Here is a 24,581-nt window from a genome sequence, read left to right on the forward strand (position 1 = left end):
GCCTTGCGAGCTCTTTTCAGTGAGCCTCCTACATCTCTTGGGTTCCAGCCAGCCCTCTTGAGAATAGCAGTGGACATCTTCATAATGGGATCCTTCTTTTCCTTCCATGTGTTGACGTTTGGAGTATCGTTTTTCACGTGTGATTGAGTGTCTGTTGGACTGAGCGTGGTGGTTCGCAGGAGTCTCCAGGTCTCCCATTCCAGCGTTCCTGCAGCTCTTCCCGTGGTAGATGCGCTCGTGCTGGGAGATTTTGCGTGACTGCAGCAGGGCTGGCACTGAGACGAAAGCAAACAGAATGTAGGAAATAGCTGAGTGATCTCTCTCCCTCTGGTTCTGCTCATCTTTCTGATCCCTCCCCAGCTTATGTTCTGAGATGAATTTGTGCCTGTGTAAGGGCTGCTCAGCGGTCTTTGTCAAGCAGGCTGAAAGTTGTAGTCTAGTGCCTTTACACTACCAGCAGAATGATGGTTATAATTCTTACTGCTGTATATTGCCATTCTGCAAAGAAGCAGACCTTATTTCCAGGCCTTGCAGTCAGATACTTTTGAAGAGGAAGCAGTCTGTCTGTGTATATACATGTATTTGTGCTCCTCATAGAACATTATTTGAGGCTTAAACTTCAACAGTGACTTTTGCTTTTCTTGGGGAGAATGCCATTCATTCCTCCTTTTTCCTTCCATTTAAGAATGCTTTTACTTAGTATCATTAATTGAGATGACAGGTATGTCTGTGTCTGAAAGATTAATCAGTTTTAGTGACATAATTAGCCACTGTCATGCTAAATACATAATAAACCTCCTATATTAAAGAAAAAAATTTTATTGCAAATTCTTCTGAAGAAGACTCAAAAGCTAGATTTGTTGCTACTGGGGGTTACATGGGAAGGTACCCAGATACACTGTAGCAGATTCACAGCTTTGTTTCTCATTCTCTTCTATTACAGACAGACCATGACTAGGAATTCATCTTATACTGGCACTATTTGTTCCTCAGTAGTTAAGGGTATGGTTCACTCGCTGTGTATCTAGTCAGGATGGTATGGAAGCGGGTGATTAATCCTTTATCAGTGAAAGCAAGGAACATTTTTCAGGGTTGTAGTTACAATTGTGACTGGATGGACCTCATGGGACATATTTGTGTAAATTCATTCATTTGTGTAGGACTTACTGATGGTTGCTTGAGAGTTTTCTTTCTGCTTGTCTGATTCTGTATTTTCTCTGTATATATCAGTTTCCAAGGGAAAAGACCAAGTGGAGGCAAAGAAAAGATGTGTTATGAAATGCTATAAATAGATGCTGTTACTATTCTGGATTCACAAATGGTAGGCAAAATGCAAGGGAAGAAAGGCTTTAGATATCAGAAACTACAGTGAGTAGCATATCATATGAAGCTCTTAATTTCTAACATGAATGAGCACTGGTTCTGTACAGAAGTCATCTACAAGTGATTATGCTGCTGGTGGTTGTGAGCAGGCAGTAGTGACCCTTTGAGACCCTTTTATTATGGATGTTCTTCAGTCAGGAGATAGCTGCACTTGTTCAGGGTATTGCAGAAAATCTTAGGATAACATTTTAAATAATTCTCAGGATTTCAGGATCTTCAGGTCTTTTGAAATTTTTCACTCATTTCAGAACAACCTCTTCCAACTTGCTTTTTCTGATAGCAAGCCTACTGATTTGGCAAAAGCCACCTGAAGAGGAGGCCTGGTTTTCCAGCAACATTTGTAGCCTTGCCCTTCCAGTTGGAAAACACTTAATTTTTGCTTGTCCTTCCTTCTTCTGTAACAATAGAGCACTTCTGAAGGTACATAAGATCCCCAAAATGATGAAGCAATGAACCATAGAACAGAATTCTCTGCTCTGCTCTCATTGCCCTGCTCCTGGATCCCCCAGGTGTGTGGGAGCACATCTCTGCAATCTTTGGGTGGCTGATGAGCAGCCATAGGAGTTTCTGGTTCTCCTTTTGTAGATGGATCCTTTGTGTTACTGCTGCCCACTTCCTCACCATTTTCTACATGGTTTTGTGTGTTCCTGCATGTCTGGAAGTTTTTTTAAGAAATACAAGCTTATGTTATGCCGTTCTCAGCCTCAGAAAGTGCCTTGGTTCATACCAGCAGTTTTAGTTCCAGTTTGTGCAGGAACCTACATGAGAGGAAAGTATTCAATACCTGTCTCTACTTTTCCACTTCAGGCTACCAAAGAGAGCTACTTTTCCAGAGGGATGATGGCTCTTTTAGTGCCTTTGGAAATGAGGATCCCTCTGGGAGCACATGGTGAGTAGTTCTGCCAGAATCATTGTGGAATTTTAGGTTTTTAGATATTTTCCCTGCATCTGAAAAGTTTTTGTGAAGCTGGTAAAAGTTTCCAGCTGTATTAGCCTTCTGCCTGGTTTTCATTAGGTGTTTAGGCCAGCTCTTTCATGCTGGATAACATATTGTCAAAGGCATTATTAGGACAAGGCTTTTTAATTTCGGGGAAAAAAAAAAACAATGATGAATTATTTTAACCAGGGAAATAGTTTAGTCTGAAAGTTTTTTTCTGTTGCTTTCCTCAAAGGAATGAAGAATGACAATTAAATTAGTTATTCTTGCACTTGACTGAAACCATTTAGGGCTGTGTGATCATCACAGCTTCAATCAGATTATCAGTTATCTCCCTACTGGAAGCTGAAGACTGACTGAGTAATTTTGTAGGGGGTGAACAGAGTTACTGGTGGTAAAAATTTGTTCTACTTGCATCTGTCACACTTCCTTTTATTGAGACTGTAAACACAGCTGAAAAAGTCTTTTGAGTGCTGAGTTTCACTCCAGGAAGCATACAGAGCTTAGTCATGGAAGCCAGATAGATAATGGAGAGAGGTTCCAGCACTTTGTTCTGCTAACCCGTGCTCAGTTTAGATGTACTGACATATTTCAGTACATGCTTCTGTCCCTGGTACTGTGCCACTGAATGAGACTTCCTTCTGGACTCAGTGGGCGTCTTTCATTGACATCAGCAGGATTTGCCTTTGTCTCAGTGTTGATGGATTGAAAGATGAAGATGGTTTACCTATACTGGCAACTCTAGTACTTAAATAGCCCAGTGACAAGTTATGTGAATGCACATTTGGAAAGAAGGGAGTCGAGGGATAATGTGGGATTAATAATAAAACGACAAAGGTTTTTTCAAGGATATCATTACAGGGATAGTGCTGGTAATTAACATCACACCCGGAGCTGCATTACCTTGTAAGTTATAACTTCCCTCTAGCAGCAGAAGCAGGAGAGTAACATTTGAATAAAGATACACTGGCAGACTCAGAGTCTATACTCTGTATTTATTTTTGAAACACAGCTGCAGAAGGGGTGATCTTCAAGAAAAAGAATGTATCTTAATTTTTTGGTGGATTAAGTTTATTCTGCTTGCTTATCTGGGTGAGATGTGAATTTTGCTCTGCTTGATAGGGGTGTGTAGAGCACCTTATGCTTTATAGTAGTATTCTATAATCTGAAACAGTGGAAGCTGTAATGCATGGTTAATTTTGACTTACTCGATGAACCTTTTCCCCAAGGTTATCAGCTTTTGTATTGAGATGTTTCCTTCAAGCTCGTCCGTTCATAGATATTGACGAAGATGTACTCATGGACACAGCTAAATGGATTGTCCGTCATCAGAAATTAAATGGAGAGTTCCAGGAGCCAGGGAAAGTGTTACACAGTGATCTTCAAGGAGGCACCAACAATCCAATTACTCTCACAGCTTACATCATGTCATCCCTCCTAGGGTTCCCAGATAAACAGGTATTGGAATTCATAAATAGGATTCATAGTTACAAAATTGCTTCATAAATTTTCATAGCACCTGCCAAACACTTGGTAGTTAATAGAATAGAGGAATATTTGAACACAGACAAAATCTAACCTCATTTTGTTAAATATCCCTTACCTATTTAAAGAAATGCAAAGATGTGTTAAGCCCTTCAGTTTTATATTTGCAAAATCTAAAGGCAGTTTCTGATAGCAAGAATACTATTATGACTTGAATCAAGAACTTGGAAAGAAATTTCTTGGGGGGAATTAGTCTTAAAGATATTAGGCATTCCAATTGATTTAATTGAAGTTATTCATTTTCATTAAGACAATGACAGATCAAAGGCTTGCCTTTGAGATTTGCTTGTGATTCTGAAGGGGATTTTCATTGTTTCTTGGCTGTGGTTCAGTACAAGTTTTTCTTTCACATTTTTCTATTCAAAGATAGATATTTTTCACTGTACGTTCTTTAATATTATTCTCATTTCCAGCATGCTTATGCCATCAAGACTGCTACAAACTTTCTAGAAGATAAATTAGAAGAAGGCATTTCAGATAATTACACATTGGCACTTGTGACATATGCATTGTCCTGGGCAAAAAGTCCAAGAGCGAAGGAAGCACTGAATATGCTGAACCAGAGAGCAGAACACCAAGGTACTGCACAAATATCTTACACTCTTGTACAGATAGATTTTTGTCAAATTTTAAAATGTCTTATCACGTATCTACAGCTTTGTGTTCAGAATTCAAGTCTGTTCGGAGTATAATATAGAGAATTAGCTATGAAGTCTGAAGACAACCTTAAGAAGAAGTGTCCATAAATGAGTGACAATTCACAAGGCTTGGGCCTTCAGTCTCAGTTACTGTGTTCCTGCTAGGAGTACTGTGATGCCGTTGAAAGCCATGACTTGTCAGTTTTCCTCTTTTATTAGGCACCTTGTATGATCAACCTGATTAAAGAGATCTAGATGAAGTTCACTATTCCAGTGTAGTTTGGAGAGATCAGGAGGGTATTGGGGAGCAATGAGTATTGGCAAGAAGAGGCAAAGTATTGGACTTTCTATAAGGCAGCACAGAGGTCTGTTGCACTTTCTCTGGGGACCTATCATCTCAGTATATTTAACCTCTTTCAAGTTCAGCTGAATTCTTTTTCCTAATTTGGGGGAAGAACAAACCATATGGAGTACAAGAAATGGAAGCTTTTTGCTCAGAATAGTAACTGTCATCTTGAAAAATCCAAAGGAATTTGTGTTGTAGCCTAGCAGCGGAGCCTTTCGGGTGTCTATGTTTACTGAGTTAGGTCTTTTGGACAGTCACTTCTTGGAAGAGAAGAAGTAATTTTTTTGGGAAGGCTTCACTCAAGAATTAGTCTGTTGAGCAGCTGGGCTGCCTGAAGTGCCTTCTCTGGTCCTGAGAGAAAGGAGCACTGGAACAACAAGGTGGCCTCTTCAGAAAGGCTTCTTTATGTGAGCACTTCAGGCTGACAAGGCTAATCAATGTAATATTCACTGAAATCAGTTGAGTGACTATTTAGAATCCAACTTTTTTTTGTATCTAGATTCAAACATTGCTGAGGAAGTACTTAAATCAGTCCTTTATGGAACACATACCTAAACATTAACACAATGTCATAGATCATTGCCAGAGCCCAGTGTAAGCATTAATGAAGAGGTTTTCCCTAAGACTTTCCCAGAAATCCAAAGATTTCAGTCTATGGATCAGGTTATTATTGGTTCCTTTTACAGGAGAATTTCGTTTTTGGGTAACACCTGCTTCTGAAATGTCTGACTCATGGCAGCCACGATCCATTGATATTGAACTTGCAGCATACGCTCTGCTCTCTCATTTTCATCAAGACAGCTTAGCTGAGGGGATTCCTATTATGAAATGGTTAAGTCATCAAAGAAATCACCTTGGGGGATTTTCATCTACTCAGGTAATATCTTATCTTAAGGGGTTTTGCTATACTTTCTAAACAAGCAGTGTATATTTAAAAATAAAAAAGGACCATTTTTACATAATATTTACTGAGTTTCATTTTACTGTAACAGCCTTGGTTATGTACAAACTTTCATTATTGGCATCTTACTCCTGTACTGCCAATTTTGTTATTTTTGGCAAGTCTAATAAAAAAGAGAATTAGAGGGAGCCCTTCTTTATGTCATATACTAATAATAAATTAAGAAGAAATAGTAGTGCCTGTGGAAAAGTGATTAAACATATTTTTGAAATAAGTATGATGAATATATATGCTTACTTCCTTTACAAGGAGAGAAGCCTCTTTTTATTCTTATCATGTGTGGGTCCTCAAACTCCTGAAAGGCTATTAACTTACCCTTTGACTAAAGGTAGTAGGTTTTAGAAAAACAGCCTAACCTAATCCCTCTTTTGGCAGTTGGTCTTAACTTACTTATGTACTTTGTCCTTATTATTGCATAGATTTTTAATGGGCCATGAAATTTGGAAAATCTTCACTATCTCCAGGAGGTTTCCATGTTGTTGAAGCCACATCTTGTAAACTGTGCTGGCATCTGAAAAATTAGATAGTACTTTGGATTGTATTGGTTTAAACTAGCTTTTAAATGAACTACAAATGCTGGTCACAGTAAAATGTCACATTTCATCATGCTGCTTGGTACCAAGGTGTACAGTCTATCCATTATTTTCAGATGCTGGTTGATATTAATCTGAGAGAAGTGTGTTGTGGCTAAAATGCAATTTAAGAACCGGCATGGTTCCCCTGAAATATTAGTTTTTTCCTAATTTGTTAATTCTTGCTTATTATTTAGAGAGGTTGACTGAAGTTTTAAAACTTTTGTCTATTCTCCATAAACATATTTTACCTGGAAGTTAGAAAATCTAGCAACATACTATTTACCCTTGAGGGTTAAAATTAAGAAATTAATTTAATCCTTTTGTTCTTCCATAGTCTAAACTGTTTAGATTTCAAAATTGCTCCAATATCTTCCTAGATGCCTTTTTTTAATTTGTAGAAATAACTCCATAGTTTTTCAGTTAACTTCTAAGTTTGCTTTAAAAAATAATGTTTGGAGTGTTTCCTTCCATGAGTTTATTACATAAGAAACTTAATATATTGTTGAACAATAAGGAGGAAAGCATTAAGTTGCATGTGTGATGCTTTGTAAGTTAGGGTGTAGTCGTTCACCATAATCTGTATACACAATACAGCTTACTGTGAATTTGCAGTTGCTAATCAGCTGATCTATCTGCATTTAATAAAAAACAGTGAAGCAGGTCATCTCAGACAAGGATGTGGCACAGGAGAGTAGTTTTTTTATCAGTTGAATAGTGAATAGGGGTGAATAGTAAGCCCATACCAGCCCCTTAAGGTATGGCACAGTCATCATGTTGTAGTGAATGAATTTCTTTTATGATAGAATTTTGTTACTAGAAGTGGCCTAATAATAAATAAAGTATCTGTATGCCAAGCCTGAAAGGCCAGTTTCTTCACTCTGACTGGTTAAAAATAGGTGCAGAATGAACTGCATGAACAGTAAAAATCCCTGAGAATAATAGAGACATATATTTGATTATTGTATTTCTTCCCAGAAAACAGTAGATGTTCAAAGTCTCATTCCCTAAATTGTGCTGGAGCAAACATCCCAGCACTGCCTCTTGTGTTCAAAACCTGGAGAGCTAAGCCTACAATCACACTCAAAGATGAAGACAAGTATTTTAAGTACATATATGAATGTGTGGTTAAACAATTACACAAAACCTTTGGATCAAATACAGGGGGTAAACTGGGCTGGAACCCTTTGAAAATTGTTGCTGAGTGTCTGATAAAAATTCATTTCAGCCTTTTGTTAAAATTAGTGTTAGTAATTTTTCAAACCTGTAGCTTTTGCATCAATGATCAAGGCATCCTGAAAAACTCCTGTGCAATACTGAGTACTTAATGCACAGTCACTAAATAAATCTAGACAATAGCAATGTTGTTACTTTCCTCTGTGTCTTTCTCCGTGGTTGATGTGTAATTCTGACTGTTGTGCTGTTGTGTCTTTCAGCTTATCAGGTGTAGTGCATACCTTGCACAAGAGAAAAACGTCTTTGGCTGTCTCCTACCTCATTTTTCATTCCCACAGTAGCTAACTTCTTGTGTTACTCTCTCTTCTGAGCTGTGATCTTCATGCCAGGGGAATTCAGAGATACAGAGGTGGCTGCAGGAAGATTCCTGTATAGTCAACAAATGGGTCAATGCAGGTCCCCAAGGCATGGTCTGTATGGTGCACTGGCTGCTTCTTTTCAATACAGAAGGGTTTGTTTCTCTTGACAGGACACAGTGGTGGCTCTACAAGCCTTGAGTCTTTTTGCAGCTCTCACTGCAGCAAGCAAAACAGAAATGGATATACTAGTGACAGCCTCTTCTTTGGAAATGCCAGAAACATTCTCAGTTGATGCTCAAAACCGTTTCCTGCTTCAGACTAAGGAGGTACTGTAAGAAATGAGGAATACTTTTGTAAAGTCTGCTTTCAAAGTGCTTTGAAAATACTGGTTTGATCATCTTTCTTTCAGATTCCTCCTGCACAACAAATGAAAATTACAGTATCAGCAGAGGGAATGGGATTTGCTGTCTTTCAGGTAGGCAATGCAGGCAGTCAGGTAGGTAGTCTTGCTGAATATATGCTTTCTGTAAGGAAGGTGTGATTTGGAAGTTTTATAAAACATGTTACTAGGAACAGTCTTCCAAAATGTCTTAAGTCAGCAGGGAAACACTAACTGAGGAATGCTATAAATAAAATATGGATATATTTCTGTCGTTTCTGACCAACGGTGTGGCCTTTTAAGTACTGCTGGATGACTGACATTTTTGGGGCACTTCCATGAGCCAGAGCTGTAGCCCTGTCCTACTGCAGAAATGCAATATCCATTTGCAAGACTGCAGTGGTACATTGGCAGACGCAGAGTTCAGAGTAAAACAGGTATGTGGACTAGGCAGAAATGCCTCATTAATAACCTGTGTTAAACCATAATAAGGCACAGATCAGTACAGAATAAGATTGCATTGCTAATTATAAGAATTATTTTCCTTTCATTGAAGTAGAAAGCAACAAAAACTAAAAATAAGAGGTTAATTACAGCTAGGTTCTCCAGCAATTTTTACAGTGTTCTGAAATAGCATGAAAAACAGAGTCAAAGTATCCTGCAAACTACAAACAGTAATAGACACTTAGCATCCAGAATTGTGGGCATGGCAGAAAGTGGAAGGAGAAATACTATATCAGAAAACAGTGTTGGATCTAACTCTCTATGGACAGCAGTAGATCTCACTTCCCTGGTGCCCTCTCCATGGCAATTGGTTGTGACCACACAGGTGAAAGAGCAGACCTTGGAAAAGCTAGCAGAAATACTAGTCTCTGAGCATGAGAGACTAACTTTATTGAAAGTGTTAACTTATACTTGATGACTGTGTCACAAAACAGGAGTTCCTACTGGACTACTAGGTCATACTTGAGAAAACTGATCCAAAGCCACCTTTAAGTGTCTCCAAGTTTTATGCCAGGTCATATTATATCTCAAATTCCATCCAATCTGTCCTTCACTTTAGTGTTCTTATGCATCTGGGAAGCAAAAAAGAAGCCTGGTGATGGTTGGTAAATGTGCTTTGGGATAAAATACCTTTTCAAACAAGTCTTCACAGCTGTCTATGAGCAGTGAACAGCAGCTGTAGATACACCTCATCCATTAGCCACCAGTCTGCAAAACCCACAGTGCCATAAATCACAACCCATGTTTATTAATTTCCAGAAGTACAAATGAAGTTTACAGCAAAGTTCAAAAGTTTCAGAGGATAATTTAGATTCAGATTTGCAGGCCATGATAGGAATGAACATCTCAGCAGGAATACATCGTGGTTTCAGTGTGCATGTGTGTATGATTGTGTGGAATGTAACAAAGTGGGGCTCCAGAACAGTTAAGACTACTTAACCTTAATCATTGTTGAGAAATACTCCCTGATATTAAGTCAGTTAATTTGTCAGGTGAGCTGATAAAAAAACTTTTCTGCAAATTGTTTCTTGCTGGAAAACAACTGATTTGTTGAAATTAATACCTTTTGTGAAAACACATTGGTTCCAATTACATTATTTCCAGCAGGAAAATTTCACATTCAAACTAGTATGTCTGTTGAAGACTGGGCAGAAGTCTTCCACCGAGAACAGCCAGTGGACTGTGGTGGGAGCATTCCCTGGGGGTCTGTAACACCAGGGTTTAAGTTCCTGGTTTATTGTATGAACATGAAAATGTGCTCACAAAGAACTGCTGTTCAGGAACCAAGGCTGGATTACCTTGTTAATTTAGGTCACTGTGCTGTTGCCTCTTTTCCTGAAGCTTTGAGTCAGAGATGCTGTGACTTGATTCAGAATATTGCACTTAACACCCTGGAGTAGTTCCTCCAAAACCTTGTCTTTGCTGAGATCAGTTCCTTCCTTCTGCTTCCTTTGGCATATCTGGTATTCTAAAAGAAAGAGTTCTGAGGACATTGAGATTTTTCTTTTTCCCAGACAGGGAATCAGGGCCGGATCAGATTTAATCAATCAGATAGCATATGACATTGCAATCACATTTCTTCAGCTGGGTTTCATTGTCTTGGGCCCATCAGAGTACAGTGGTAAGAATCACTGTTCTGGGATTTGGATTTCTCACCAAATGTAGCATGTCAAAACAGTAATTTATTTAAATATCACACAACACAAGATTAAATCCATTAATGGAAACATTGTGCTTTCCCAACAGAATGGATTCTTAGGAAAAAAAAAAAAAAGGTGAAATCTCACTGTCTGTGTGCAAATTGGCAGTGCATTGACTCCTGACCCTTCAGAATCTCATAAAATGTATTTATTTTGGATATTATGATTGTAAAGGCAGACATTTACTCTACAGCTTTTTGGCCCTGGTGTTAACAAAGTTTCCAAGCTTGTCTCTTCATTGTAGGTATATCCCATTGTGGGTATATCCCATGCATGACCTAAGATACTTACTCTGAAAGAGGGAAGAGAGGACAGGTTAGGGTATTATGAAACATGCTCTAGAGAAAGGAGTCAAAGAAGCAATCTTCCTTAGGAGGCCTGCTGAAAGAAACACCTCTCTGCTGTCTGGAACCACTGTGACTGGTCTTGACACATCACTAAAATAATTGGCATGGCCCATGCCTTTGTGGAAGGAAGGAGAATGCCACTAAAATGTAGAACTAGCAACAAGGGGAGGGTGGACAGGCTCAGATAAGGGTGAGTATGGTCAAAGTGGATAGTTGAACAGGAACTCCTTGATCTGATGAGATACAGAGCGGGAATGAGGAAAAAACCTCAGAATTCCCTGTTACTCATTACCAGAAAGAGTGTTTTTTCCACTTGGTGTATTTTTGCTGGACTTAGGCAGAGGACTGAATGTTATTTAGTGTGATGGTACTGAAATAGGTACATGATGAAATGTACACATATTTCTCCATTACCATTTGAATGGATGTTGAGTACTCTAAAAGGGACAGAAAATACTGGAGATGTTTTCATTGAATCACACGCTCATTCAAGCTCATTTATGCTGCTAGTTGAAGAAGAAAAAGGATAGGCATTGATTAGGGGATTATAAATGTGCCATATTTTTAGGAGTGTAGTGCAATTGATGGTATCAGCTACTATTTGAAGCATCACTCTCATGCAGAAAACTAGCTTTTAATTTTCTCTCCTTGGGCCTCTCACCAGAACTGGTTGCACTATACACAAGACTGGACCAGTTCTGCCTTTATCTTTGGCAGTTGCCTTCTAAAAGTTAAGAAATGCAGTTGAACATTTTGTTAATTTAATGTGAGTTTCTGTATAATAGCCTTCTTTCCCTAAAGTGAATGTGTATACAGAAGAAGGCTTTAATTAAGCTCTTGTGTTGTGAAAACATTTTCCTTCATTGTAATGAGAAATGGGGGAAAAGAAACTCAGATTGTAACAGCAATAGCTTATTCCATGAAAATGCTAGCTGATTGACCTCTTCTGTATGTGGTTTCAGAACATCCTGCCTTCGCAGTAAATTCCCATTCATTAGCTTTTTCTGGCAAAAGTTACAACAGTTTTGTTTCTATAGTGACAGATTGTTGAGGCACTACTTTTGTGTCCCTTCAGCTGGCAGGCTTTCTAGATTGGTTTCATCCTTGATACTGCCTTCTCCTGTGGAGCAGTTGTACATGATGAATCTTCACAGTTGCTCCATGGCTGTCCTGAGTGCCTCTACAGAATTGGCTCTGCACTCATACAGCATGCTATATTCAGCCATGTTGGGCATGGCAGTGGGAATTGTGCGTAGAGATTGAAAGAAGGAGCATAATTTTTGTATCAAAAGTAAAAGACATGGCAGCAAAAGCAAAAATTAGAAATTAAAGATGATTCCCTCAGTCATCCAGATAAACACATAGCATGATGGGGGAGGATCTTCTTTATTTTTAGTAGAAAAATAAATAGAAAGTGGCTAAAATAACTCCACTTGCAAGACCCCAACATGCATTTTGTTTGGCTAAAAAAAAAAGGGAATGAAAATTGCTTCTGGAAAATCACAGTCCTTCTACAATGGTTTAAGGTAGCAAATGGAAAATTGTCAGTCCAAATTTAAAGGTGTGAGAGGTGCTTGTCCAAGTTATAGGTTAGCAAGTCAATTATAGGCTAGCAGGTCTGTGCAAACGTGTTTTCTCATGTGAATGCTCCTCTGGCATTATGGTGTTAGCAACTTAGTGTTTAAACCACACTGATTTGCTTTATGTGTCACCTGATGTCTGTACTTGCAACCCACAGCTCAATGTTATGTACAACACAAAGCACACAGATCAGAGGCTCAGATCTGTCCAAAATCAAGAAGCCTTTGACTTGAATGTTGATGTAAAAGATGAGAAAGATGATAAAAACCACTTGACTTTGAATGTGTGCACAAGGTAGGTAAATCAGTTGGAGTTTCTCATACATGTCTTCGTATATACCAACTTTAGATTGCTTTAAATAAACTAAATTATCCATGAATTTACTAATGTCTGGGATGTAAATGTATACCTGAAGAAAATAAAATTACTTTGCACAAATGATAGTAGTAAAACTAAGAATTTATAAATCAGTTTTCTTCTGGCCAGGTTATATTTTTTTTTTACTATATGCATTAAGATCTAGGTACTCTAAATGTTAGAGGAATGTGGAAGAGTTTGTGTGAAATACAAGAAAAAACCCAATGGTTTCTTTGGTGCAAGTGCTTTTGCTATAGGGTTGGGTGTGGACAGTCTTGAAAATTGAATCAGAATCTGCATTCTAACTTGAGTAGCAAACTGTGACAAGGACTTATTACTTTTATGTGTCATGAAAAGAATCCTTTGCTTTTGGTACAGAAGTAGGTACTTTTTTTGTAAAGAGAGAAGGAAATTATGAGGTGCTAAAAACACCATGAAGTAATCATTCTTTTTTTTTAATCTCTGTAATTAACTTCACCCAGAACAATTTTGGCAGGAGTCAAAATCCATATTTACATAATTATAAATTTACATTACCTTATTGTGCAACTATCTTTGTGGTCTTTCATTCACCAGTCGCTAAGAGCTTGGTAATAGAATACAGTATTCTAGATTTGAAAGAGGTGGAAAGTTTTCCACCCAGGCTAGTTATTTTCTTTTTGCTGAATAAGGGGGAGAGGGCAGGAGGATATGGGAGAACATGTGCATCTGGGATGATGTTTCTTATTCAGTAATCAGCTACTAAAAACTAAGCTGAGACTACTCAAGTATCATCTCAGGGACCACAGGACAGCCACCTGGTGTTACCTGGATAGAATTTGCATCATGTGAGAATAGGTGATTTTGAACTGCATATTCCCAGATTAGCCAGTGTGTCACATTATTTCTTTGACTGCTTTGAGCCTCCTTTTTTTGTTTGCTGTGGAGGTGTTCATACACATATTTAAAAGGTATATTTGAAGGTGCTTGTTTTCTGGCAGTTTCTTCAGTATGCATTTCCTATTGTAGTTAAAGACCACTGCATATTTCATACGAAACCCTATAGGATATTTTATCTATCTCCCTCTCACTCTCTCACTCTCTCTCTCTCTCTCCATATATATATATGTATATATATGGGTTTATGGTTTTTGTCTTCTGTCTTTTATTATCCACAGTAATGTTGTTGTTGCAATGTTGATTGCATTTGTTGTATTTAAGGATTTCATCTGTTTGTGAATATTTCCTCTAGGAACACAGTTTCTTCTTGTGACATTATACATATTAGATAGGTAACACTTTGTTACATTCCTTGTAAATGCAAGATTTGCAAAGTACCACCTGATCCACCATGATCACTCTTACATACCTTTCATCCACACCCTCTTTTTGCTATTTATTTAAACTTTGTACACCATATGCCTAGAACTATTCTTATGCTCTGCCTACCACAGGGAAATGTGACTGGAGATGGAACCTCTAGGTGACACCATGATACAAATGATCAGCTATAGAGAATAGGATTTCAGTACAGAAGATTGATTTAATTTGGGAACTAGCCAGCAGGCATAAAGCCAGAGCTCTGTTTTTATATGTTTCTAGTATCCAGTTCAGTGACACAGATGGTGGGCAGAGACACTAGAATACATGCTCTTGAAACAGAAGGGGCTTGTTCTCTTTTAAACTCTTCTATGAAGTGTCAACAGCATTCTAAAGTCTGCAAAAACTCCTGACATGTAAAGGGTTTACATGCTGGGTTTGGGGCGTCTTTTTTGGGCAATCTGACTCTCTAGCTAAGACCTTTCTCTTAAAATACAGAGAAGTGCTCCATCTCTCTGGAAAGCCTCTAGGCTGGTGATGCTTTAATTAATACAAAGTGTTCAAAGAAGAGGAGGAAATCTAGTGACATTGAAAAGCAGCCTCAAGAGATTACTTGGAACCTTTAGTTTTAACATCAGTTCCATCAGCTCTTATTGTGGGAAGTGGTACTTTGAGTAAGTCTGTTTAAATTGCTTAGGCTATGGCTTCATCTCTGCTGAGCTTAATAGACTAGTCATCTTCCTCTTCTTTTCCCTATAAAATGTATATAATATATGCCTTATCTATATTCCTAAATTATTCCTTAATTAGTTTAAAGTTGGCCTGCTCATGATCTTTATAGCATGATGTAGCTTTCTAGTAGAGAAGCCAATTCAGAAAGGCTGTTGAAGCCTCATTGAGTGGGTATGTATTGTCTGGCTGTGGGTGTGCATCTAGCTGTGGATATACATAGGTACTGAAGGCTTCAATGTCACAATCTTTTCTTTAATCTGGAGAATATCCACCTTCTCTCAGCCAGCTTGATAGGGGTTGGCTGTGGTCTTCTTAACTGGTATTATTTATGACACTAGAGCAGATGATGTCTCATTCAAATTGAAGTGGTTCTTGGTTGGAGGAGCTAATGCACTCTGAGAGGCAAATACCCAGGATTTATGTGCTTTTCTACTGTTTTTCTACATCTTACTGCCCACATACCTTTTCCAGACATGGGAAACTGGTCACTGATAGTTCAATTTACTTTCTCATTTCTGCTTTCTGCCTACATTAGCTTGGTTTTGTTTTCTCTTCTTTGTATAATCTGTGAGAGGGTCTCACCCTGATCTCATATTGCTGATGAACTGAAACATAAAGTTCAACTGAAAATATTATCAGTTTTCTTCGAGTACAAGTTTCAAGTCTGTATTTCTCTTACTGGTCATTCTTGCATTATGATTTTTTTCCCTTTTTTTTTTTAAGAGACCATGGAGTACAAGTGATGGTGCCACAACCCACCTCCAAGGCTGCTGCTCTTTTTTTTTTGAGAGTCAGATACTCATAAATTCTAGGGATATATCTAATTAATTCCTTGACAGTACCAAGATAGGTTGGTTCCCTGATTGGTGTTTTAGCAGCACCCCAGGCTAGCTAGACAGCTTGGGTATTTTACTCTCCTCTTATTGGTAATTATTACTCTCCTCTTATTGGTAATTATGCAGAAATAATTACATCCAGTTCCAATTCAATTATTTGTTTTCAATAGCAGCTACTTTGGCACAGCACATCATCGAACAGATGGTTTCACTTGATTCTAATCTTGTGAGCCAACTGAAGTCAGCGGTTGTGCTGTATTTCTTTCAAAGTTGTATCTGCCTTGAATCAGCCAGGCTTAACAGCAGTGCTTTGAAAGCAACTCTTCCCTTTTCTTTTTTTTTAACTACCCAGATTTACAAAGAAATAGTTTAATTACTTTCAATACTGCCAGGCTTTCAAAATTAGTATTGGAGACACTTCTGTTTTAGTGGGACAATAATCATTTACCTTCCATGCTAAGGCCAGGAAAACTCTTCTGCTCTCTCCTTTATTTAAAGCAGTAGAATCTTTTGCAGGTCATTTAGGTGACACTTGTAGCACAGAGCACCATAAATATATTTTGATACATCTGTTATTCACCACAGTGCAAGGCTTGCTCCGTGCAGCAGACTTTTACTCCAGCATCTGTTTTTCACATTGGAAGAAGATATAATAATAAAAAAGAAGATATAATAATAAAAAATAAGGGACTCAACTTATTAAATCTTCTTCCAAATGCAGATTGACAACATAGCTATTCATCCTAAGACTGAAAATTTGTGAAATAATTTGATGATGACATTGTTAATGGTGCCATCAGTCTCTGTGAAGAAAATATGAAAAGGTCTGGGAGACTTCTTTGGTGTATTTTGGCCTCCAAAATGAATAAAAGCAAAACAATGCATCCATAAGTGGAAATACATATATTTCAGTACAAGAATTCTTGCATCAGTTTCTTAATTGCGTCTTTTGAAACATGTTTAATTGCAATAGTTTCTGCATATTTGTAATATAAACCTGTACTAATAGATGCTGATGGAAAGTTCCTCATGGTGTCAGTGTAGTCTCACATGATTTATGCATTGCAGTTTTCTCAGTGCTAAACCAGCTTTTGCATATGTGGCTAAAATTAGCTAGAAAAATAATTGAGAAATTAATTATTAGCTCATTATCATTAGACATTTTCTTGTCAGGATTTTGTTCCACTTATTTCCTAAGTATTCTTAAGCATTATTATTTCATTAGTTGGGACTTAAAGATCAAATGTTTTCTTTGGAGAGTGGGCTACTGTATTTCTACTAAAAGTTTCTTTGTCTCTGTGTTTTGAAAAGGTACTTTGGTTCTGGCACGGCTCCCAGTAGTGGTATGGTCCTCATGGAGGTTGGCTTACTCAGTGGTTTCTCTGTGTCACCAGATTTTGTTCCATTAGACAATAGAGTTAAGAAGACGGAAAAGGAAAATGGAAAAGTCAATCTATATTTTGATTCTGTAAGTTGGAAGTAACAAAGAAATGTGTTTGTGGTGATTTTAATCTTCACTCTGACATTGTTAGCTTAAATTTGGAAAGATATTAGGGTTGTATTCTTTGGGGATATCAACATCTGTTATTTACATGGAATTAATAGTTCTGTTTTTTAGTGAGACTGATTGGTGCAACTCAATTGCATTTGTAAGGAATTTCCAAATTAGGCCTCTTAACAATAACATATAAGAAGGCAAACGTTTAATGAAGTCTGTAATTTGACCAAATGGCTGCAAAACAGATAAGCATCTTAATATGCATCCAGACTCTTAAGCCTTTAGAAATGGACCACCACTGAGCTAGCTGTCCTTAGCTCCTCCATGAAGCCACCATCCCCAGGGTTCTCAGAATATTTCTCTTCTGTTTTCCTAGCTAAATGAAACACGAGTTTGTGTGGATATTCCAGCTGTGAGAGACTTCAAGGTGGCAAATATCCAAGATGCTTCAGTGACTGTAGTGGATTACTATGAACCTAGTAAGTGTCAATCATTTCAAATGGTACTTAATTATTCAGAAATTTAAAAGAAAGTTTCTTCTTGTAGCAATAGGGGAAATTTTAGTGAAGGAAAAGCTGGATTGAACTGTAGTAGTTTTGGAGATTTACATGCCCAATTTGCAAGTACTACTAACAAGTAGTAGTGTTTTCACATATCTATTGTCCTACTGGGTTGATTCCTCAACTGTTGCAAATTGTCTGGCCCAGTATATTCCCCAGACTATCAAAATGGAGCAGGAGCTTCACTGTGATTCACTTACCAAGTTAATAATTACCTCTCGAGTAGCTTTGCCATCTGTTTCTTACTTAAAGTAAGAGTCCTTCATGGGAGAAAATGCCAATGTTTTGACTTCTGTTTTTACCTAAAAAAGGTGTATATTGAAAAAGGAGTTTCAAAGGGGTTTTTTTGGGGGGAGGGGACTTTAGATTCTTTTGCTTGTTGGTGATTTTTTGGGGCTTTTTGTTTGTGTTTTTATGTATGAGTGTATTATATGTATTATGTAGTATGTGTTATGTAGAATGTATTTTAGAGACAGGAAAAAATGTACAAAGCTCTTTGGCAAGATTAAAAGCAAGAAAAAATTACAGGCTGCTGGAGAAGGTGGTTTTCATTACATGAACCACCTGGCATTTTATTAAGGATTTGGGCTTGGTTTGAGATAAGGCATAAAAAAGTTGTATAGGCAATTTTTTCATGCTTTTTTAGCACAATACAAAAGACAGCCAAATATTATGGGTGATACTTCAGCTAGATGAAGATTGCATTTATTCTATATAGGCTGAAATTATTGCTCATTCACAGAATTTTAAAGTAAAATAGGAAATTAATGGTTATAAGTACACTGCCCATTAATTAGAGCATGTTTTAAGGGCTAGTGGCTTAAAAAATTACAAGAAGTTTTTATTTGAGAGAAACATACAAGCCTTAGAATCCATGGCTGAAATTAATTTCCTGTTCCTGGAAAGAAGAGCTCAGGATCTAATCTTTCATAAGAATTCTATTAGATAGGCTAATAAATATGTTCATTTTAAAGTCGCAAGTAAATATTTTATTATATTTAAATAAATTTAGTTCATAAATTCTCAGTTAGCAAAATAATATTAAGGACCAAAATTTATATGATGTAATCAGTGCTGTAATTTCTTTAATTTCAAGATAATGGTTTGTGGAAATAATATTTTACAGGACACCATTCCTATCAATATATAGCACAGATATATTATTGATCAACATAAGTGTATATCTATATCTATTATCTATATATATATATATATATATATATATGTGCCATGCTGAGTTCTCCTGGGAGAATTCCTTTCTGTCTAATACAGGAATGTGACTTTATCTTAATTTATTATTTTCCATCACTGTTGTAGTTGGTGACCCAAGCTGCAGGGATATATTTTATATTGTGACAGATTCATGTCATATTGCGAGCTAGGAAATGCTCTGGCATTTATTGATAAGTGTGATTTTGTTGTGGCAGACAGTACAATTGACATATGTGTAAGAGCTCTCTTGGATGCCAATACAGCAGTGTTCTCTTACCTGACATTTTATAACTAGCTGTGTGTCACTGTTTGGTAAACATTTTGGCTCATAACATTTTAAATACCTGAGTATGTAATGAAAATATAATTTCAGTTGAAAAAATGCTACTACTAAAAAAAAAAAGAAGTTGCAAGGTCTCTAGTTGGAAGGGAAAAAAAAGAAAAAAAGCCAATATGAGGAAGAAACTTTGCAAAAGCTTGTTCCATGAGCAATTACCAAGCATTGATGTTTCTGAAATGAATATTATTTTTCAGACTTCTAGTCTGGCTCTGTAGCAACTCTTCAGGGAATGGGAGAGTAAAATACAAGAGTAGGACCTAGGTGAGGTAAGCAGTCCCAGATTTGGGAAGCTGGAGCTCCCATACATGATAGTGAGAGAAAACATCAGTTAGGAGAGGCCTGACTCCTAAATGCTATAGCCAGCAACTTGCCAGGTAAAGCATCTGAGTTCCTTTGTCATATAGGTAGGGGCAAAATTCCTTTCAAAATATTTATCCAAGGTTTGTGAACAGATTGTGTTTAACCATTGAGATTGAGTCTATGAAAGTGTGCCTTTCACCAAGCATTGGCCTGAATACATTGAGGTGTTCTGGGTGAAGAAAAATGAGTTATGTCTGGGCTTAAATACCTGGGAAGTGTTTTGCAATGTATGATGATATCTGTTCAGAGTTTAGTGCATCCTTTAAAAAATATTTATTTTTGAAGCTAGGTTCTTGGTCAATTTTCAGAAGTTAATTAACTAATGTTAACTAACCTTTCTGAACAGGGAGAAGAGCAGTGAGAAGCTATAACTCAGAAGTAATGCAAAGTATAACCTCTTGTGACTTCTGTGAAAGTGATTGCAACCTTTGCCAGAGAGATGGTTCTGCAGCCTTGCTTCAGCACTCTTCATTGGCCTCCTTGTTCTGTGTACTCTTTGTCCTTCATGTAAACTTGCTGTGCAATTGGGTGCTGTAAAAGGAAACAGATTGTGTTTCACAGCTAAGTTTCCATAAATTATCCAAAGAAAATTTTATGTTCAGATACCAGCCCGTCTTTAGTGATTACCATGACCAAACTCCTGCTGTGTTCAGGGAGAACTGGGCTGGCCCATATGGTAAATTTCTGGCTGTGCCAGAAAACTTCTACAAGTGTCTGCTGGAAAAGCTTTCCAAGTTAGTTTCATACTGAATTTATTTTCTGAAGAAGCACAGAGTTACTAAGAAAGCAGTGTGATAAAAAGTAAACTTAGCTCCATAATCCCACTTTGTTTTTATCCCAGCTTCCAGCTGTGCTTGTGTTTTAGGGATGCGTGTTAGTTTACTGTGCTTTTCCAAAACACTATCTGCTTCTCCATTAGGGTGTTGATAAGCAATGATAGGAGCTTGCTATCAGAGCTCACTTTGTTCTGTTCTGAAGATGTGACACTCAACATTAATACTGAATTTCTCTGTGTGCTCTCATGGGGAATAATATGAAAAAAGAAAAAAGAAGGAGCTGGCTTCAGAGTAGATCCAAGAGCCAGAAAGTACTGCATTTACAAACTGCTGAATGCTCCAGAAAGTTGTCATTCTTCGTTTTTTTTTTTTTTTTTGTAATCATTATAGAGCAGGTATGTGGATTTTTTTTTGGTCAATTCATAAGCTAATAATGCTTGAAAATAACGCCTCAGGATGTTCTCATGCATTTTACTCTGAAAGGTTTTTTTACTGTAAATGTGTCAAAGATAAAGTCTGTTTATCAGAGTTCATTTTTCCAGGGTTATTCAGAAACAAATGCAATTCTCTTTCCATGTGAGAATGCTGGTGTCAGCTGGCATGCATTTATGGCCAGGAAGGAAGTTTGCTTTGAACCTATTCTGGTTTTTTTGATGTCTCCTAGAAATGTCACTTTGGGGCCTCATTTATGTCTTGTGCTTTCAGCGTCTCCTTGTCAAAAGTTCAGGTTGCATACCCTAAACAGTTGTTTACTGCTCTCAGTGCCATGTGACTTGGTGGCCCTGGATGCCATCTGTGCCCCTGTTGCTGGTGGTGGGAGAAGCTTTTAGGAAGCATGGGCTGCATATGCATTCGGTCCAGCCAGACAATTCACACGCTTGCTTAACTTCAACCACATCCATGTATGCTCAAGTGCTCTGCTCAAGTAGAATGAGGAGAGGAATGGTGAAAAGTAGCAGGCACTTTTACACCCGAAACTGCTCTTTGCACATGGGGAGAATTACAGATCTCTGTGAGAGTGGAAATGTGTGATCATGGGAGCTCGTTGCTCCTGAGTGAGTGTATGAATGCTTTCCTTGTCTGGCAGCCAATCTGTCCTTGTACGCTACCTGTAATATCTAACGCTTATTTCTTTTTGATAAGGCAACCAAGCTATTATAGTTACTGAAATGAAGTTAATAGCTGTCATGCTGACTAAGAGATGTGGAAGTTATAATTTCTATTGATCCTCTTTCTTTCATACCTTTTTTAGACGGAGTGTGTTTTTGTGCACATGCAATAATATGGCTGTCATTTTCCTTGAGCAATTCAATTTTTGCTACTGCTTAAAATATATATTTTTGTATTTGTGCTCATCTATAATGTTGTTCACAAAGGAAATTTTGCATATTAGTATGGGAAGAGGTCTGAACTTCCTAGACTGGGGCTGCTTTCTAATACCAATGTATAGATTTTAACTGCAGAACTAGTTTAGATGGAGTTACTTGTTTTACTTCACCAGTTTTTGTAATTTACCATGTTTTTCACAACTCTGGGGTTCTGTCCTGTTTCTTACGCAGAGCTTAGCCTGGTTCTTCATGGTCATTCATGCTTTTCACTTGTCCTTGGTGTGTTATGGATTTAACCTTTTGAGTAGTTAATTAGTGGCTGAGCAGTGTGTGTGTGCTACTCTGCCCACATGAAGTAATGTTATTTATTGAAGCCAAACACATTGCTTAATCAGTAGGATGCAGGATCCCACCCTCTGTAAGCCATTCATTTGGTTACATGGATCCAAAACTAAGAGAATTGAAGATACAGACTTAAACACATCTCTGCATCTCAAATCCTTTATTCATTTATGGGAGCCTAAATCAAACTGTTCCAAGTATAAGATCTGGAAAAAATTCTCATCTAAACTGGGACATGTTTTGAATTTCTTGTGACCTATGAAAGGTCTTCTCTTGTCTTTGAGAACAACAGACATGACATGTCATTTGTCTCCGTTTAATATAATTTCAAAAACCCAAAGCTCATGTACTTCCAGGTTTTACTATATGCAGGGCTTCTAATAGGGACATTGGTATCTGATTAATGATAGGATAAAGGGTCTTATTTTGTAGACATGATGTACTGAAGATAAATTGCTCTTTTGCAGTAGATAGTAGGAATAAATTAGTTCTGTTTTGCATGCAGTCCAATCTTCCTGAAAATCCTCCAAGAAAAACAGATTTAAACTGCTTAGTTGAGTTTTGGACAGTGCAGCTTTTACTAGTATTCCCTTACATTTGTTTTTGAGACAAACAACACATGTTTCTAAATGACTTTTGGCTGCATGCACACTATATTAAGAATCATCAGTTATAATGTACCATGTCAGGGAAATTGTTGGAGTCAGTGAATAAACATCCTCTTTTATTTGACTTTATTCTATACAGAAGGCATTTTATTGCAGGCATCCAAATCTGCATCTGTTTCAAGCTATTTTAAAGAAACAGCGTACATTGTATGACTTTAAACAAATGTTTACACTAGGTGGCCTTTAACATTCCTGCATCAGTACCTTCAGTCACTTTGCAGTAGTGGCTGGTGCTTTGAGTGAATTGCAGAGGATAAAATTTGTACTGTGTTGGCAGTGAATGGAATATTATTTGGCATTGTGACTTTGTCTTCCTCATCATTGTGTGGGAACCTTTACACAAATGCTCAACATATATATTATATACCATTGCTCTATAATACCCATTTTGGATGTTAGGGGGGCTGTGCTCTCACTGAAGTTAATAGGAAATCTTGTACAAAAAGTCTTTTGGAACTCTTCAGCCATAAGGTCTACAAGGAGTTTTAAGGAGTGGTGGTAAAAACAGTCATGAAAAGGTCTTTTGTGATGGAGTCGTCATGTTGTATTGTTTGAACATTTCTGCTGTTCATTAAAATCTGAGTGTACACTGCTATTTCCCATGCCCTTTTCAGCCACAGGGTGTCAATGGACATGGTCTGTCTAGGGCCCTCAATATGCTATTGAATCAGTAAGAGCTATTTATTGATTTTTGGATTGAGTCTAAAACAAAACTATAATGTATTTTAAAGGTGTTCCCCTCAAATTCTGCCTCTACTGTCATCCATGATCTTAGCTGAGGGTTTCTCTACAGGTTTCAATGTGGGTATCATTTAGAGATCTTCTATACTAAATGCTGTAGTACAGAACAGGGAATGAGTGCTGCTTAATAGGTTTACAGCACTTCAGAATCTGCATGCTGGGCCAGTTTAGTTCCCAGCATGGCACTACCATAGAATTGTTTATGTTGGAAAAGGCCTTTAAAATCATTAGGTCCAACCATTAAGCCAGCTTTGCCAAGTCCGCCACTAAACCGTGTCTCCAAGTGCCACATCTATGCTCTTTCTAAATACCCCAAGGGATGGTGGCACCACTTCTTCCATTGTCAGCCTGTTCTGATGCTTAACAGTGAAGAAATTTTTCCTAATATCCAATCTAGGCCTCCCCTGGCCCAACCTGTATCAAGCACAAGCAGTGCAGGTATTCCCAGTTAGCTTCCATACCACATGCTCCTGTTCACTTCAGGAGCAGGAGCTTGTGGCTTGTGCACATCAATGGCACAGGATAAAAGGGGGAGGTGGCCAGATGGGTGCAGGAGAAACATGAGAGCCAGATCCAGTGTTCATAGAATCATAGAATGTGAAGGGGCTGGACTGGACCTTAAGATCCTCTTGTCCCAACTCCTCTGCCATGGGCAGGGACACCTCCCACTAGACCAGATTTCTCAAGGCTTTACCCAGCTGGCTTTGAACACTGCCAGGGTTGGGGCATCCACAACCCCTCTGGGCAGCCCGTTCCAGTGTCTCACTACCCTCACAGTATAAAATTCCCTAATACCTAAGCTGAGTTTCCCTTCTTTCAGTTACTCCTTGTCCTGTTAGTACAGCTCCCGACAGGGTCCCTCTCTGGCTTCCCTGCAGGCCCCTTCCAGACACTGGAAGGTTGCTGTGAGATCTCCACGCAACCTTCTCTTCTCCAGGTGAACAGTCCAAATTTTCCCATCCTGTCTTCACAATGGAAGTGCTCCAATCCTCTTATCATTTTCATGTCCTTCCTCTGAACTTTCTCCAACACTTTCATGTCCTTCATATATTACAGGCCTCTCGTTTGTCTTGGCAGTCACTGCTGACAGTCAAAAACCTATAA

General features: G+C 38.0%; 1 protein-coding gene across 1 annotated transcript in view; it reads left to right on the top strand.

Moving 5' to 3' along the window:
* The window catches only part of CD109 (CD109 molecule), a 65,921-nt gene extending 44,995 nt beyond the window's left edge, over positions 1 to 20,926 (top strand). Inside the window, exons 24-33 of the mRNA XM_021553758.4 lie at positions 2,191 to 2,272; positions 3,550 to 3,778; positions 4,279 to 4,444; positions 5,536 to 5,726; positions 8,088 to 8,243; positions 8,327 to 8,392; positions 12,586 to 12,722; positions 16,964 to 17,120; positions 17,527 to 17,629; positions 19,969 to 20,926. Of these exons, the coding sequence (XP_021409433.4) occupies positions 2,191 to 2,272; positions 3,550 to 3,778; positions 4,279 to 4,444; positions 5,536 to 5,726; positions 8,088 to 8,243; positions 8,327 to 8,392; positions 12,586 to 12,722; positions 16,964 to 17,120; positions 17,527 to 17,629; positions 19,969 to 20,159 (1,478 nt within the window). The 3' untranslated portion in view covers positions 20,160 to 20,926. The remainder of the gene's footprint in view (positions 1 to 2,190; positions 2,273 to 3,549; positions 3,779 to 4,278; positions 4,445 to 5,535; positions 5,727 to 8,087; positions 8,244 to 8,326; positions 8,393 to 12,585; positions 12,723 to 16,963; positions 17,121 to 17,526; positions 17,630 to 19,968) is intronic.
* The last annotated feature ends 3,655 nt before the right edge of the window (positions 20,927 to 24,581 follow it).

The sequence above is a fragment of the Lonchura striata genome, chromosome 3 (genome assembly GCF_050655825.1).
Source record: "Lonchura striata isolate lonStrDom1 chromosome 3, ASM5065582v1, whole genome shotgun sequence".
In the NCBI taxonomy this organism is placed as follows: domain Eukaryota; kingdom Metazoa; phylum Chordata; class Aves; order Passeriformes; family Estrildidae; genus Lonchura; species Lonchura striata.